Source organism: Magnolia sinica, unplaced genomic scaffold (assembly GCF_029962835.1).
Source record: "Magnolia sinica isolate HGM2019 unplaced genomic scaffold, MsV1 ctg305, whole genome shotgun sequence".
Lineage (NCBI taxonomy): Eukaryota > Viridiplantae > Streptophyta > Magnoliopsida > Magnoliales > Magnoliaceae > Magnolia > Magnolia sinica.
In genome coordinates, this window is record NW_026682806.1 from 12373 (window position 1) to 28762 (window position 16390).

General features: G+C 39.1%; 1 protein-coding gene across 1 annotated transcript; it reads right to left on the bottom strand.

Annotated features, from left to right (window-relative positions):
- Positions 1 to 8718: 8718 nt before the first annotated feature.
- Positions 8719 to 10622, bottom strand: LOC131236220 (uncharacterized). Its single transcript, XM_058233352.1, has 2 exons — positions 10262 to 10622; positions 8719 to 9416 (listed from the first exon to the last, which is right to left on the bottom strand). Exons 1-2 carry the CDS (start codon positions 10620 to 10622, stop codon positions 8719 to 8721), a joined length of 1059 nt encoding a protein of 352 aa, XP_058089335.1.
- Between the last annotated feature and the right edge of the window lie 5768 nt (positions 10623 to 16390).

Sequence of the window (16390 nt, forward strand, 5' to 3'; positions counted from 1 at the left end):
TTCTCTAACACATATTTTATATAAATATGTGTATATATATAAGCATATTAAAAAAAATTCACGGTTATACTTTGTCTCATTGCTTTCTTTATTCATATAGCAAGAATACATTCTAAACCAAAATTAGTGAAGGGAAATGATCGTGAAATGAGGGTGAAGTGAAGGAAATAGATTGGCATGTTGGAGAAAGTAGTTTTGATAAGAGTTAACCACCCTCCTAAGGAAGATAACAATGCTTCCAACTTGATAAGTTTCTTTCAATTCTCTCGATAACCTTGTCCCATAGATGCTTCACTAGCTTACCTATGCAAAGAGGCAAGCCAAGATATGATAACGGGAAGGATCCTGTTTTGCACATGAAGACATTTGCCATTTGGATTAGGACATCATGAGGCACATGAATCCCCAATAATTCGCTTTTGGAGGCATTAACATTTAGATTCGAAACCGCTTCGATGGATAATGTGATTTTTTGGAGATTATCAATCGAAGTAAGGTTTGCATCACAAAAGAGGATTGTGTCGTTCGCATGCTAAAGATGGCTAACTTGCACATTGCACCCCTGCCTCTGCAACGTTAAAACCTCGGATTAAATCATTTCCCTTTGCTTTATGAAGCATCCTATCAAAAGCCTATCCGGTAACAATGTATTGGGTCACCTTGTCCAATACTGCGAGAGGCCTTGAAAAAAACAAAAGGTGAGCCATTAATCAGAATTGAGAAATATGGGGATTGAATACAAGATTGAATCCAACCTCTCCACTTGAGACCAAAACCAAGTCTTTCTAGCGTATAGTCTAAAAAGTTCCTGTTAACATGATCGTAAGTCTTTTTAATATCTAGCTTGTAGACTAATCCATTCTTCCCTTCTCTATGTCTGGAGTTGATACATTCATGGGCCATTAGGGCAGGGTTGAGGATCCATCTACTTGCTATGACAGAACCTTGATTTTCTGATATCACCGTTTATAAGACACCTCTAATTCTTAGGGAAAGAACTCTGGTGAGGATTTTAGAAGGGCTCCCAATTAGAATTATAGGCTCAATTTTGGGGACAAGGGCAATGAAGGTGGCTCCAAGTTCCTTAGAGAGGTGACCTCTATCATAGAATTCTGATATAAAATCCATAACGTTGCTTGAGGGCTTCTGATATTGTGGTCATTTGTAAGAGGAAAGAAAGATGCACAAAAGATGGAAATGCCCTCTCCGTCTAAAATGCATCTACTAAAAGTCTAAAAGTTTGTCCCTTTTCGAATTCTCTCTCTCTCTCTCTCTCTCTCTCTCTCTCTCTCTCTAATAGTCTAATGTGAGTTTATGTGCATGAGGAGAAATTGCACATAGCAGCCTGCTGCTTGAGTTGGAAGTGCATCTTTTCAATCTAAGATGCAATAAGAGAATTCAGATACACAGCTTCCCTGGAGGTGTTATCTCGTGTTGTGGCATACAAGAGGTTGGTGGGCAGCATTTCCAAATTCCAAAATTTATATATGATGTGACATGCATTGGCTGATGGTGATGATCATTCCTCTTCCCAGTTGTTTGTTTTTGGGCCGTCGGAGTTGAATCAACCAACTGAGAAAAATTAACAAATAAATTAAAATAGAAGAGCAGCTGCAAGTAAAGCTTCTCATTTCTGAACTGGTTCTTTGTTTCAGCATAAGTCAGAAGGCAACTGGTTTGATTATATTTCTTGGAGATCTTCCATCTTTTCTGTGAAACTGATTTATCTGTGGTTATGTTTCATTTCTTGGATGCAACCGAAATGCAATGAAGCTTTGTTGGAGATGTTTCAGATTGAGTACATTGGGACTGCTCCATACGTCATTTGTATTCCTTCTGTTCTCCATCACCGTCCATGCTCGAATGACCACTTTTTAGTCCTTTCTTCTGATGGGCTTTACCAGTACTTCAGCAATGAAGAAGTATGGGACCATGTCGCATGGTTTATTGAAAACGTCCCTGAAGGTGACCCTGCACAGTACCTTATCGCAGAGCTTCTCTTTCGTGCTGCCAGAAAAAATGGTCAGTTGATCCATCTTGTTTTTGTTTCATTGATCTTCATGATATTATTGCATTTTTTTAAAAAAAAAAGAAAAACAGAGGAAGAAAAAAGGAATCCTGCCCATGTTCATCTGGGATCCACCTGGTACATGGAATGGATCCTCACACGTGTGCTGTAATTTACCCCTTCAGTCAAGTCTGTCAATTGGTTGAGATTCTTAGGGGATTGATCTTGTTACTGTTGTAACTGGACCTGGTTCTTTTGGTGCAACTCGAGAGCATCGTTGCATGTCATCATCAAGCCTAACCACCATAAAAAATGCTGAGATTTTCAACTGCAAAACGATAGTAATAAATGGCAGTAGTTTGGGAAAACAAGCTCTCTCTCTTTTTTTCTTTTGGCAAAAAAAAAGTTCATCTCATTTTAGTTAGGGTGTCTTTGGTTGCAAAAAATTTCTTGAACTATAATGATTATTTCCGCCAAATCAGACTGATTAATCATTAGATATCATGAGCGGGCCAAACTAGAAAATGAGCGAACTAAACATTAAGCGGGCCAAACTGGCCTAACTTGAAAATGAGCGGGCCAAACTAGAAAATGAGCGGGACAAACTGGAAAATGAGCGGGACAAACTGGAAATGATCGTGAATCAACACGGAATTGCCGGGAATGACTGTGAAGTGAAGCGAATTTAGCGGGAATTGAGCAGGCCAAACTGGAAATTAAGCAGGACAAACTGGAAAATGAGCGGGCCAAACTAGAAATTGAGCGAACCAAACTGGAAATTAAGCTGGTTGAGTGGACCAAATAGGAAAATGAGCGGGCAAAACTGGAAAATGAGCGGGCCAAACTAGAAAATGAGCGGGCCAAAGTGGAAATTAAGCGGGCCAAACTGGCCTAACTGGAAAATGAGCGGGACAAACCAGAAAATGAGCGGGACAAGCTGGAAAATGAGCGGGCCAAACTAGAAATTGAGCGAGCCAAACTGAAAATTAAGCGGGCCAAACTGGCCTAATTGGAAAATGAGCGGGACAAACTGGAAAATGAGTGGGACAAACTAGAAAATGAGCGGGCCAATTTGGTATTGAATTTGTCTTTAAAAAAAAAACATTCAATTTGTCTAGAGGCTGAATTACTCTCATCAAACTAGTGTTTTCTAATTGTCATGTTTACTTAATGTCATTATTACATTGTTGGGTGCCATGAAGAGACAGGAAGCCTCCAAAGATATTTTCAGGCCACAACCGCAAAAAAAGGCTAGGATCTTCCAGAGTATGAGATTTCAGTAAAGATGATATGACCTCAGCAAGCAAGAAATGTGCCACTTGTGTAGAGAAATAGAAAAATCATTCTATCACCTATATCTTGTTTGTAGAATGCCTAGGGATATAGAACTTCTTCAAACGCTTTTTAATTTGTTGGGTTCTCCAGAAAAGTGGCCTTGGTCGTAGGTGGGTGATTGAAATTGTTGTTTAATCAAGTAGGGCGAATTTTGAGGATGCTTTCATTTGACATAATCTAGTGGATCTAGAAGGAAAGGAATAAGAAATTCTTTGAAAATAGAGTATCATTAGAAGTGAGTGAGAGACATTATCAAGAATTTTTTATCAGTTGGTTAAAATTAGTGAAAATGAGTTTTGTGTCACTTTGGCATCTGTATGGAAAGAGCTTGAACAGCGACAACACGGAACAAAAAAATTTAGTTGGTGTTATGAGAAGTGACTAGGGAGAAACAATATGGTGTTTCAGACCGGTGAGACTCCAACAAGGCAGGTGAGTCTCATTTATTTTCTAGGCTGGTTAAAGTGGAAAGAGATGTAGAAAATGCAGATCAAATTTCATTGTCAGCAAAACTAAAAAAGTTGGTATCAGGTCCGTGCTGATATTTTTATCACGTTTCGAGGGAAGCTAGTGTGGTCACTGATCATTTCCATGCACTTCACGGTCATTTCCACAAAATTTCACGGTCATTTCCATGTATTTCACGGTCAATTCCAGTGATTCCATTTCATTTCACGGTCAATTCCCTTCACTTCACCATCATTTCAGGGTCATTTTTTTCTAAAAAAACAAACTAAAGTATTGGACTACTCCATTACAAGTCGTCGAGTGGGACCCACCTGAGGTATGTATTCTATCCAGGCTGTCCGACAATGGGGCCTGACATGCTAAGGGCCTCAGCTTCCACCTCCAAGATCCTGTCGAACATTTGCTTGTCTGGGCTCGGCTGCATCCACTTCTCTTCTGAGAGGAGACTCGAGTAGTAGGTGATGACGCCATCATAGATGCAGGCTTTATCTATCCATCTTATTAATGGAGAATTGGTAATACATTAAAGCAGAGATAGCAAAGCTAGAAAACCAAGAAAAAACAATGAAATTATTTGGGAACAAAAAAGAAAAAGAAAATCATAGATGCTGAGTCTATTGACATGGTTAACTTGCTTATTTCAAGTCCTTGTTACACGGTGCCATGATTTTGTGCTTTGAAATTTTTGTTCAGATTGAGACTCGATACTCCTAGCGCAGTTGGTAGAGAATGAGATGAACAAGAGATTGGTAAACTTCAATGCTGTAGGTTCATTATCTTTATCCCTAATATTCTGGTAGACTGACATATTAGTGGATCTGTTCAGAAAGAAGGAACTTACAAAGGAAAGAAATTCAATGCTATCTGCCACTTCTTTGGCTATCAGGCCCGGGGTTCTTTACCATTGAAGTTTGACTGTGAATATGCCTATGTATGTTCTAAAAAACAACAGCTTTCTTTCCTTTTCGAGTTATGTTGATGATCTGTGCATGATTAAGAATCAAATCTGTGCAGGTTCTTGGGCACATCTGCTATCACATTCTAGCTGCCGGTTTGAATGGATACATGGCAACTGTGACCAACCTGAAAAATCCCGTGAACAAGTGGCGATGTGGTGCTGCTCCAATTATAGTATGTTCTCTGTTCTATTTAATTAGATCAAAATGCTCGTTAGTTCTGATTCCTACAAGGAAATGTCAGAGATTGTTCCTAGCAGCAAAAATGGAGAAATTGGAAGTTTCATACAAAAATGAAATCAGCTTACCTTTTACCTCAACAGGAAAAAAGGGATCTTCAGTGCTGCCTTCTAATTCTTCGTGGTGTTTTCTCATAAAAAGAAAATTTCTTTCTTTAATTTACAAGTATTGTTTTCTCATAAAGACAAACTCTCTCTCTCTCTCTCTCTCTCTCTCTCTCTCTCTCTAATTTATTCATTTTTTCGCTGGCCCGATACACCAACTGATACTGACATTCAGAACCATGGGTGTGCATAATGCCATCACCATTTACCCATCGATATATTTGGCATACGTGTAAGCCAATTTAGACCAGTCCAAATCATGACCTCCATTCTGAATGGACTAAAGCTGAAAATCACACTAAATGGATGTCAGACCACTGTGATGTCAGAAAGGCTTCTCATTAGTCAAGGTAGGACTCTTAAGTCCTAACTGCAGTCTATGAGTATTGATGCCTAAGGGAAATGAATGATCATAAAAGATACTGTAGCTTAAGAGCTCTTTCCTCAAATGTTATATGCAGCAAAGCAACATGTTGTCTTCTTAATGATATTCTAATAGTAAAATACATTGTTTTTGCTCGATTAGTCTTCATTCCTTTCTGACCAATAGAAAGATGTGCAGATCTTAGCTATTGTACATAATCCTTGCTGCCTTGAGCTGATTGGGGTTTTGGTAGAGGATGCTGAGATAACATTTATATAAATATGTATATATAAGCATATGCAAAAAAAAAAAAACAAATTATCACTTTTTTTTAAAAAATTTCTTTCTTTATTCATATAACAAGAATATCTTCTAAACCAAAATTAGTTACTTAACATACCGTATATGATTATAGGGCTAGAAGTTGGGCGGGCTCAACCCGACCAACCTGTGGCCTACCTAACATTGGGTTGGGCTTGGGCAGGATGTATCGAGTTTGGTCTTGGGGTTGGGCCATACAAACACCAACCTGATAAAACTTGGGTTGAGCTCGGATTGAGGTCTTGGGTTGCCTGACCCAACACAAACTCGATTAATATATAAGTTTCTTATAAACTAATTATAATTGAGTGCAGATCATCTGTGTTGAAGGCAAAGAAAATTCCAATGCCTCCCCTCAAGCTAACAAGATATGCTGGATTTCCCTCTCCCAAATAAATTGCTTGATAGAAAATACAACTTGTAATGGAGTAGTCCTATACTTCAGTTTGTTTGTTTAGAAAAAAATGCATGGAAATGATGGTGAAGTGAAGGGAATTGACCGTGAAATGCATGGAAATGACCGTGAAGTGAAGGGAAATGACCGTGAAATGCATTGAAATGGCCGTGAATCAACACGGAATCGACGGGATTGAACGTGAAATGCATGGAAATGACTATGAAGTGGAGCGAATTGATCGTGAAATGCATGGAAATGACTGTGAAGTGGAGCGAATTGACCGTGAAATGCGTGGAAATGACCATGAGGTGAAGGGAATTCACCATGAAATGCATGGAAATGATCGTGAATCAACACGGAATCGCCGGGAATGACCGTGAAATGCATAGAAATGACCGTGAAGTGAAGCGAATTGACCGGGAATTGAGCAAACTTGAAATTGAGCTGGCCTGATTGGAAATTAAGCAGGATAAACTCGAAAATGAGCAGGCCAAACTGAAAATTGAGCAGGACAAACTGAAAAATGAGCGGGCCAAACAAGAAAATGAGCGGGCCAAATTGGAAATTGAGTGGGACAGACTGGATATTGAGCGGGCCAAACTGGGAAACGAGCGGTTCAAACTGGATATTGAGCGGGGCAAACGAGGAAATGAGTGGGCCAAACTGGAAATTGAGTGGGATTGGATGTTCATTAAAAGCTCCTATTTTCTGTGTAAGTAGAAAAGCTTTGAAGGAAAGGAGAGACTAGTGGGGTTAGATGTCCAACCCTACTCTATTTATCAAACAAGATATGTAATTTACATAAAATACACCTAAGTAAAGTTGGTTTTATTTCCTCATGATATCTGAAAGTGGGGTGCTCAATCTCTTTATCATGGATTCCTATGAAAAGTTAGTTTTATTTCCTCAAGATATCTGAAAATTGCAAAAAACACTAATCAAAAGAGTCTAGAGCTAGATATCTTGTGGCAATTGCCATGAAACTTGATTGACTTTCTGGAAACCTTAATCTATTTCTGGTAAGCTTATCTTATGTTTTTTTTGGCTGAAAAATCATGAAAGTATATAATTCCTAAAATTCCTCAATCGTTACTGCTGGTCCATATCACTATCAGATGAGCATTCCAAGCATGTAAACGCGAAGCCTATTCATTATTGCAGATAATGGTTGAGACAGGTCTTATTGGAAGACAAGCCAGTGGGTCTGTTACCATAACTGATTGGGAAACTTGAAGTTGCTATGTTTTCTTTATGTATGCATGGTTTATTTTCCCTTGTAAGAAGTAGATTCTTTCATATGCATATTACTCCTTTTAGTTGGGGATTTATTTTAGTGCTCGACTAGTAGTCCTTGGAATATTCATTTGAGCGGGACAAACTGGAAATTTAGTGGGCCAAATTGGAAATTGAGCGGGCTAAACTGGAAAATGAGCCGGACAAACTGGAAAATGATTGGAAATTGAGTGGGCCAATCTGAAAATTGAGCAAGCCAAACTGGAAATTGAGGGGGCCAAAATTGAGCGGGCCAAATTGGAAATTAAGCGGGCAAACGTGAAAATGAGCGGGACAAACTAGAATTTCAGCGGGCCAAATTGGAAATTTAGCGGACCAAACTTGAAATTAAGCTGGCCAAACTGGAAATTGAGTGGGATAAACTGGAAATTGAGTGGGACATTGAATGAATTTCAGTGGGCCAATTTAGAAATTGAGTGGAACAAACTGGTAATTGAGCGAGCCAAACTGGAAATTGTGGAAGTTGCAACTTGCTCACTATCAAATTGCCCTGGGTATACTTCTAAATTCAAATCAGCCATTTGAAACCAGTGAGGTACTAACAGCAACTAGGTTGCGGTGCTGAGTTGTAGTCAATGGGTAACAGGCAGTGCAGTAATGTGATTGTCCTGGTATGCTTCCCATATCCACCAATTCATCCTTTTTCTTGTTACACTTTTATTTTTTCTTATATAGGTGTAGATTCTACCAAAGAAAGCAGCTGCTTTACGGGTCATTTATATCTCAAATTATCATGCCTTAATCTTTTGTAACTTTTCCTCGGTACTGTCATGTGGTTGATTGAAATGTTCTTTTGCCATTTTCTCACATATGTTGGCTTCACTTGACTTTCTTAACCAAATGTACCTTTTCTTTTGTGTTTCTTTTCTTTTCCGCTCAATTTTTTTGTTTTCTGACATTCCTCTTAATTTCCTTTGTTCCATTGTCATCTTTGTATCATCGTGTAATTGTCCAGCCTTAGTTTAATGCTCCGGTGCTCCTGGCAACTTCGTTTTACACAATAGATTTGAACAGGGCTCCTTATGCTTGTGTCAAATACTCAGCCTATCATATCAGTGCCAATATATTACAACATAAGAAATTAAGTGAGGCAACATAAGAAATTTAGTATGACAAACTGAAAATGAGCGAGGTTACTTAGAAATTGAGCAAGACAACCAAAACATTATTGCATGAGAGAAAATATATTACAACATATATCATACAAAACACTAAATAAATTACAAAGTATGCTACACATCAGGTATGGGAAACTTGCACGTCCGACGATTATGTCCGGATTGATTGCATCGACCGCACTTTAATGTTTTTGATTCTTCTCCACGTGAGGGAATTCTTAACTTTTTTGGTCTTCCAGATGGCCTCTTCTGTCCCGGGGGTTTAATTTTCACACAGTACTCCTTGAAGCCATCGGTAATCTCCCATTCGTTCATATCACGTACTGGGTACACCGATTCGTTATATGTGCTCAAGTGATTTTGCACTGTGTAGAATGGGGAGCAGTACGAGTAATGAGGAAGATTGTAATTTATACATGAGGACAGGGCATGCAAACAAGGGTATCCCTTCATGTCAAACTCACGACATGTACATGAAAGCGAGCTGAGCTTGACTGTATCATTATAATTTTCCACGACGTAGTACTCATCTCGAGAAATCGGATGACAGCGAACATCTCGCGCCTTTTGTATAAGATCCTTCAACTGTTGCTCCGCCCATGGTGTCAATTGACCGACAAATAAGGCTGCAGATTCTCTTCTCTTGTAAAATAATTCTTGTATCTTACATCTTACAGCCTCTATCAATTTGGTAACAGGGTATTCCCGCGCTTCTTTGAAGAGGGCGTTAACACACTCAGATATATTTGTGGTGACCAAGTTGAATCTTTTACCTGTAAAGTGAGACGATGCCCATCTTTCGTAGCCGATTTCTGTCAGCCATGCATGTACTTGGGGGTTGGCCATTTCAATATCATGCATTAATTTTTCAAATTCAGCCCTCCTGCAAGTCTTAACTGCCCACCAGTAGTATATCTCCAACGACTTGTCTTTAAAGGTGTCCACCAAGTTTCTATAAATATGGTACGCACAATACCCATGAATTGCATGTGGGAATACTTGGGGAACCTCTTTCATTAAACCTTTATGTCGATCGGAAATAATCACAAGACCCTCCAGATACCCTAACGCATCGTTGAGGTAGGTAAGGAACCAATTCCAACTCATGCTGTTCTCCGATTCCCCGATGCCAAACGCAATTGGAAATATATGATTGTCCCCATCTAAGGCCGTGGCGATGAATAGAACACCCTTGTATTTACCCTTTAAGTGTGTCCCATCAATGGCTAATACCCTCCGCATAGACTTCTGAAACTTTGAACGCATTGTCCGAGCGCTACAAAACACCTCTCAAACCTCCAAGTCTCTTGGTTAACGAGCACAGCAGTCACCGTCCCTGGGTTGACCATCCTCAACTCATGCAAATACAGGGGGAGTTGATTGTAAGAGTCTTCGTAAGACCCCATCACCTGTTTAATTGCAAGCTCCTTAGCTTTCCATGCCTTCCTATAACTGATAAGAATATTATATTTCTCTTGCACAGCGAAGATAATATCACGTGGCCTTAAACCTAACCGTTGCTCAATGCGGCTAACAACCAGATCACATGCTAACTTACTGCTTGCTTGCCGGTGATCACTCTTCATCCACGACATGCCGCACGTGTGTTCTGACATATAATTTCGTATCTTGAATATTCCGGTATCATTCAACCGACTTGCGTCAACCCTCCAGTTGCATTTATCTTCTAAGCACACCACGCTAAATCTGCTGGAATTTGAGTACAGTACCTTATACTGGAATTTATTACGAATTGCAAATTGGCTTAGAACATACTGGCATCGACTCTTGTCCTTAAATGTTTGTCCAACAGCTATATCGATCGATTCACCCAACGAATCTGTATATTCTAGCAGTGCTGCATTGGTGAATGCAGCATCATCAAATGGCACGGGAACTTGACGAGTGATGAAGTTTCCACTTTTAGCAAGGTCTGAAAGCGGAGTGTCGCTTACACGTACAGCTCGGGTGGTGGATGATGATGGCAGATCTGCTGTTGTTGCTAAAGGCGGTGCCATATACTCATAAGTGAGGTTAAGGTCACATGCCCAGCTGACTTGGCTACTCACAAAGTTTGATGTTTGAGGCGGCTCGGGCAGTTGATCATTGCTCACTACCACTTGTAATGGAGATGCCCTGTATTCAAATTCCACGCCATGTTCCTCAGGCAAGCTATCTATGTGTGTTTTCCAATTAATGTGTTGCGTTGTCTCGATGACTAAGGGAATGAATTTATCCGAATGCTCCAACTGTGTTGCCAGGAACTCTCGCACGTCATCGTCGTCTGCGATTACAGTTGGAGGGATTGATTCATTTGTGCAAGGATACATTACTTTCATCCTAATATCACAATCTGTTGGTTGACTCTTAATAATCCTGTAAATTCTATATAGAAGCTCCTCGTACGTAGTCTCGACACGTAGTGAAAAAGTTTTCGAATCCCCACCAGTGTACGAGTATCGCTTGTTCTCATATTCAATCTTCCCGCCATAACAACAGATGATTCTCGTAGTAGACATTATCTGAAAACCGATACAATGACATTATATTAGTGAATCATTAAGCAATGGAAGCTTGCCATATGACAAAACTCGATTAAATAATAGAGGAGCGAGTACTCACGTTCCATAATAGATGACGATGATACATAGCTTAAGGAAATAAAATGTAAACAATGCGTTAATTTTTTTTAAATAAACAAGAAGAGCTTATATGGATTACAAATTCAGAGATAAGAATGATTTCATGTGGTGCTTGTTAAATTCAGTGATGCTATCTATCATGGGATATCCATATAGTCTTCTATTTTAATAAGGGACAATTCTATGATGACCTAGTACACTTTCAAAAAAATATACAAACTTAACATTTCTACATGAGGATTTGGGTTCAAAATATGTTAAACTTACATGTATTTTCAAAGATAGTCTCAACAACCAGAGTCTAGGGTTGAAATTTCACCTAAAATTTCACTATTAATTATTTCTAATTGTTAAAGCACACGAGAGATGTTGTTTCTGATCAACGAGATGTATTTGAGGATTCGAAATACAAAATCCTATTCTCAATATGCTCCATTTAGTGCTGGAATTTTTTCCTCAAACCTTTATACATTTGCTTCTAGTTAGTGCTAATTGCTAAAAGTTATGAGAAATATCATCTCTAACTTATGAGATTTCTTATTGAATTTTCATTGTTAACTCCTAGTGCGGGTTTTAAGTGTAGGGAGTGCTTAAATTGGATCTAATGTACAATGTAATGGGTAAGGAACTGCTTACAATGCCTAAACTCATTTCACCTACTGTCTATTGAGTGCCTTCGCAATGTAATTTCAACTAAGGAAAATTATGGTAAAATTCAAATCCTAAGTTACTAAAAAGTTCAATGAAGGTCAAGTTCAAGGAACATTCTTGTTTAGTCTAATATACATCATAACAGATTGTTTGTTCTCCCATAATTCCTAAGTTTAGTTCTAAGTTCAAACAATCATTCTAAAAGTTTTTAATGGGGACCTACGTTTTGTTCCTAGGTTTCATGGTTATGCAATCAATTTCTATAGAACTTAAAATATTGAGTCTCTATCTTCTCAAATGTCATAATTCCAAAGTGATTCCAACCAAGTTTGAATGGCTATTCTAATGATTTTAAGGGAACCTAAGTTTCATTTCTACGTTCAAACAACTAAATCTGAAATTTCCTAAGGTTCTAAACTTTTACGTCCCTAGGTTCGCAATTTTACTTCTTCTGAGGGAATTCTATATAGGTTCAATTAGCTATTCTAGTAACTGGAGCAGCATGTGGCTTACATTGAGCACCCGGTAAAGCTCATATGTCATGGGTGGATGTTATACATCATGGCATCATGGTACCCACGTACATCCCTTAAATTTTGTCCAGATTGCTCTTTAAATTGTACATATTATCAAATCATTATATTAAACATCAACACATGAATTTAAGATAGATTCTTATAATTCCTCTAAGCTCAAATGACAGCCCACAAATGTGTCATATCAATCTCAAGTATGGTTAAGCAATTTGGAATATTTAAAAGTTCATTCCATATTCAACAAATATTCCAAATTGTATGGTGTATAAGACAAAATAAAATGCAATTTGACGGTTCATGTCATATCTACTAGAAATATACCTATATTTAAGCAATTACAAATGTACCATAAGGGGATAGAAGGCTAAATTCTCTACACATGGTTAATTAGAATTAGAGTAATAAGAATTTAAGCATTACATCATATACATTAATACTAAATATCAAGCACTTGATAAATTTGAGCGAGGTTCGGATAAAATGGAATAAACCTCAACTAGAATTAAGCGCGGCAAACATGGAAATGATTAAGGCAAACATGAAAATTCAGCGACGCAACCTATAAATTGAACGAGGCAAACTAGAAATTCAATGAGGCAGCCTATAAATTGAACGAGGAAAACTAGATATTCAATGAAGGAAAAGCGAAAGTTCAGCGAGACAGGCTAGAAATTGGGCAAGGCAAACTACAAATTGAACGAGGGAAAAATGAAATCGCTCGAGGGAAGTTCGAATTTGAGTGACATAAAATAAATAATTGAGCAAGGGAAGCCTGGAAATTTAGCGACGCAACCTAGATTTTGAACAAGGCAAACAAGAAATTCAGCAAGGGAAGAGGGAAAATTGAGCAAGGTAAAGTATATATTGAGCGAGGCAAACAAGAAATTCAGCAAGGGAAGAGGGAAAATTGAGCAAGGTAAAGTAAATATTGAGCGAGGCAAACTAACATTTGATCGAGGAAAGCTGAAATTGAGCATGGCAAACTGAAAATTGAGCGTGGCAAACTGAAAATTGAGCATGGCAAACTAGAAATTGAGCAACACAGACATGAAATTCAGTGAGACAAGAATGAAATTCATTGAGGCAAACATGAAATTTATCAATACAAACATTAAATTGAGCGAGCCTAGCATGAGATCGAGTTGGCAAACATTAACTTGAGCAATTCTACCATGAAATTGAGTTAGGCGAACATTGAATTGAGCGAGCCTAGCATGAAATTGAGTTGGGCAAACATTGAATTGAGCGAGCCTACCATGAAATTGAGTTGGGCAAACATTGAATTGAGCTAGCATAGCATTAAATTGAGCTGGGCAAACATGAAATTGAGCGACTCTAAAATGAAATTGAGTGAGCCCTAAAATGGAATTAAACAAGTTTCACATGAATTTGAACGATCAACGCATAAAATTGACTAAGCCTAACAAATGAAATTATAAGAGCCTGACATGAAATTCACCGAACTTCACATAAAATTCGATGAGTAGTCGATCAATTGTCGTTGACTTCCACTCGTCTCAATTTCCGTGAGTTCTTTCTTCAAATTAAAGTGTGCAATGGCTAAGTTTGACCAAGCACCTTTGCTGAATTACAAGCTGAATTTCCACAGGTACCTAGTTAATCGTTGTTCAATAATACAAAGGAAAGAATCTATAAACCACACTAAGGTATTTTTTTTTTTTTTAATATCTGTACCTCCCGCAACCATAGCCTCGCTCAATGCAAGTTGAGGACGAATGCTTTCAAATGAGGGATTATTTTGTACCTTTCTGAAGATCGGAGGTGCAACCACTTTGAAGGATTCTACGTAACCCTCACCAAGATAGAAAATGCCAAATGTAGAATGATAATATGGAGATGATAAAGTTCGAATTTTAGTAAGGGAAATGATAAGTAAAACGGCCGTGCGTCGGTTTTTCGTTGCAATGGAACGTAGGGATCTGTACCGAGAAAAAGCGCATGTGTTTTCTGTTAAAGGGAGAGGAAAAGCAACGGCAGTAAAAAGGAGGGGTAGTTTCGTCCTCAAAGTCGCTGTCCGCACGTGCTAGTCTAACTTGGTAACTTAAGTTTGTCTTCCTTCATAAAAACCGCTGGGTAAAAGGTTTTGTCTACAGTGGTCATTTTCTCCCCTACAAACCTTCCGTGGGAAGAGCGTGCCCGACCCGAGTTATATAAGCCCAAAGTAATGTTTTTGTGAAATCTGATCCGTTCATCAGTTTCTAAACATTATCATAGGACAATATATCATTTATCAAAAGGATCATGAACTTAAGTGAGCCACATTACAGGGAGAATTCGGGATGGGATTCCCACCATAGAAATATTCCGGGGTCCAACGTGCGGTTTATATGGCACGAAACACGTTTGTCAGGTGAAGCCAACCAGATCGACGCGAGATCCCAAAATAGGCGTGATCCAAAACTCCGGTGGGCCCCACCATGTGATTCTAGAGGTTCTTCCTCTGCTGTGACCTCAGGAGTTTTGGATACATCTGATGTATTCTCCATGTCCGATGAAAATGATGCGGTGGAATTAATGGACGAGAGTGAAACGGATTGGCTACTCCCCCTGACACCAGCCCCGGAGCTGGTGGTCGGTGCTCTGTGGGACCCACCATGATGTATATGTTTCATCCATTCAGTTCATCCATTTTTAAATATCATTTTATAACTTTATCCCAAAAAATGAGAGGGATATAAATCTCAAGTGGATCACACCACAGGAAAACAATAGTGATTGGATATCCATCATTTAAATCCTCCTAAGGCCCTCTGTACTGTTTATTTGACATCAAATCCGTTGATTAGGTCATAAAGACCCAGATGAAGGCAGAAAACAAAGATCAGCTTGATCCAATACTTTTATGGCTCCCAAAAATTTTTTAACGGTCAAAGTTCATTCAACACAGTTTCCTGTAATGTGTTCCATGAACCAGAAATTGATCCAGAAATTGAGATTGGGATATACCTCATTTTTTGTGTACGACCATAAATTGATCCAGAAAAATAGATGGACGGAATGGATGAAACACATACATCATGGTGGGCCCACGTAGCACCGACCACCAGCTCCGGGGCTGGTGTCAGGGGGAGTAGCCAATCCGTTTCCGTATTTCACAGGCACCTCACAGCGGGATCGATAGAGCTCGGGTGTTGCACGCACTTCCTACGGCAGGTGGGGCTGTAAATAGGCCGGGCCTGGGGTAGGTTTTGGCCCAGATTTTAACTGCTTTGGGCCGGGCCATCGGGCCAAGACTATTCAAATTTCTGATTTTCATGCCCAGGCAGTAGTTGTGAGGATTCTGGTCGGCCTGAACTGGAGTCGGATTCGGTAGTGACTACTCCATGAACCACGCCGGTACTGGAAAAGCTATGTGGGCCCCACAATTATGTATGTGTTTTATACACGCCATCCATCCATTTTTTAAGTTCATTTTATGACTTGAGCCTGTGAATGCCCTTCAGCCATGGCTCGTACTTGCGTGCAATTTCTACTCTAATGGGCATGCAATTTTTAGAAAAATTATATATCTGCAAGAAATATTAGTCATATTGCAATATCCAACAAGAGGGTTGTTTAAGAATTCATTGAGGTGGGCTTTATTGATTAACGGTATGGATTGTCCCAATGGTTAGATAATGTGATCGGGTATACTAGGTATACCAGTGGGCCCCACTAAGTTGTGATGCATTCAAAATTTTGTATAAGAGGTTGAGTGCTACAACTGTGATGCACACATAATATTCTAGAGGAACTAAGATTATCAGATTCATATAAAGCCATAGGGAGAGGAGTTTTGATGGGTTTCAAACTCCTCTGTAGTCTGCATTATAAAATAGGGCTAGGTCCCCAATCCAACACCATCGACAACCATTAACAGAAGTTACAGCCCCATCACATCTTCTCTAAAGGGTGTAAGGAGAGGAAGACCTTAGCAATCCTATCTACAACAATGAC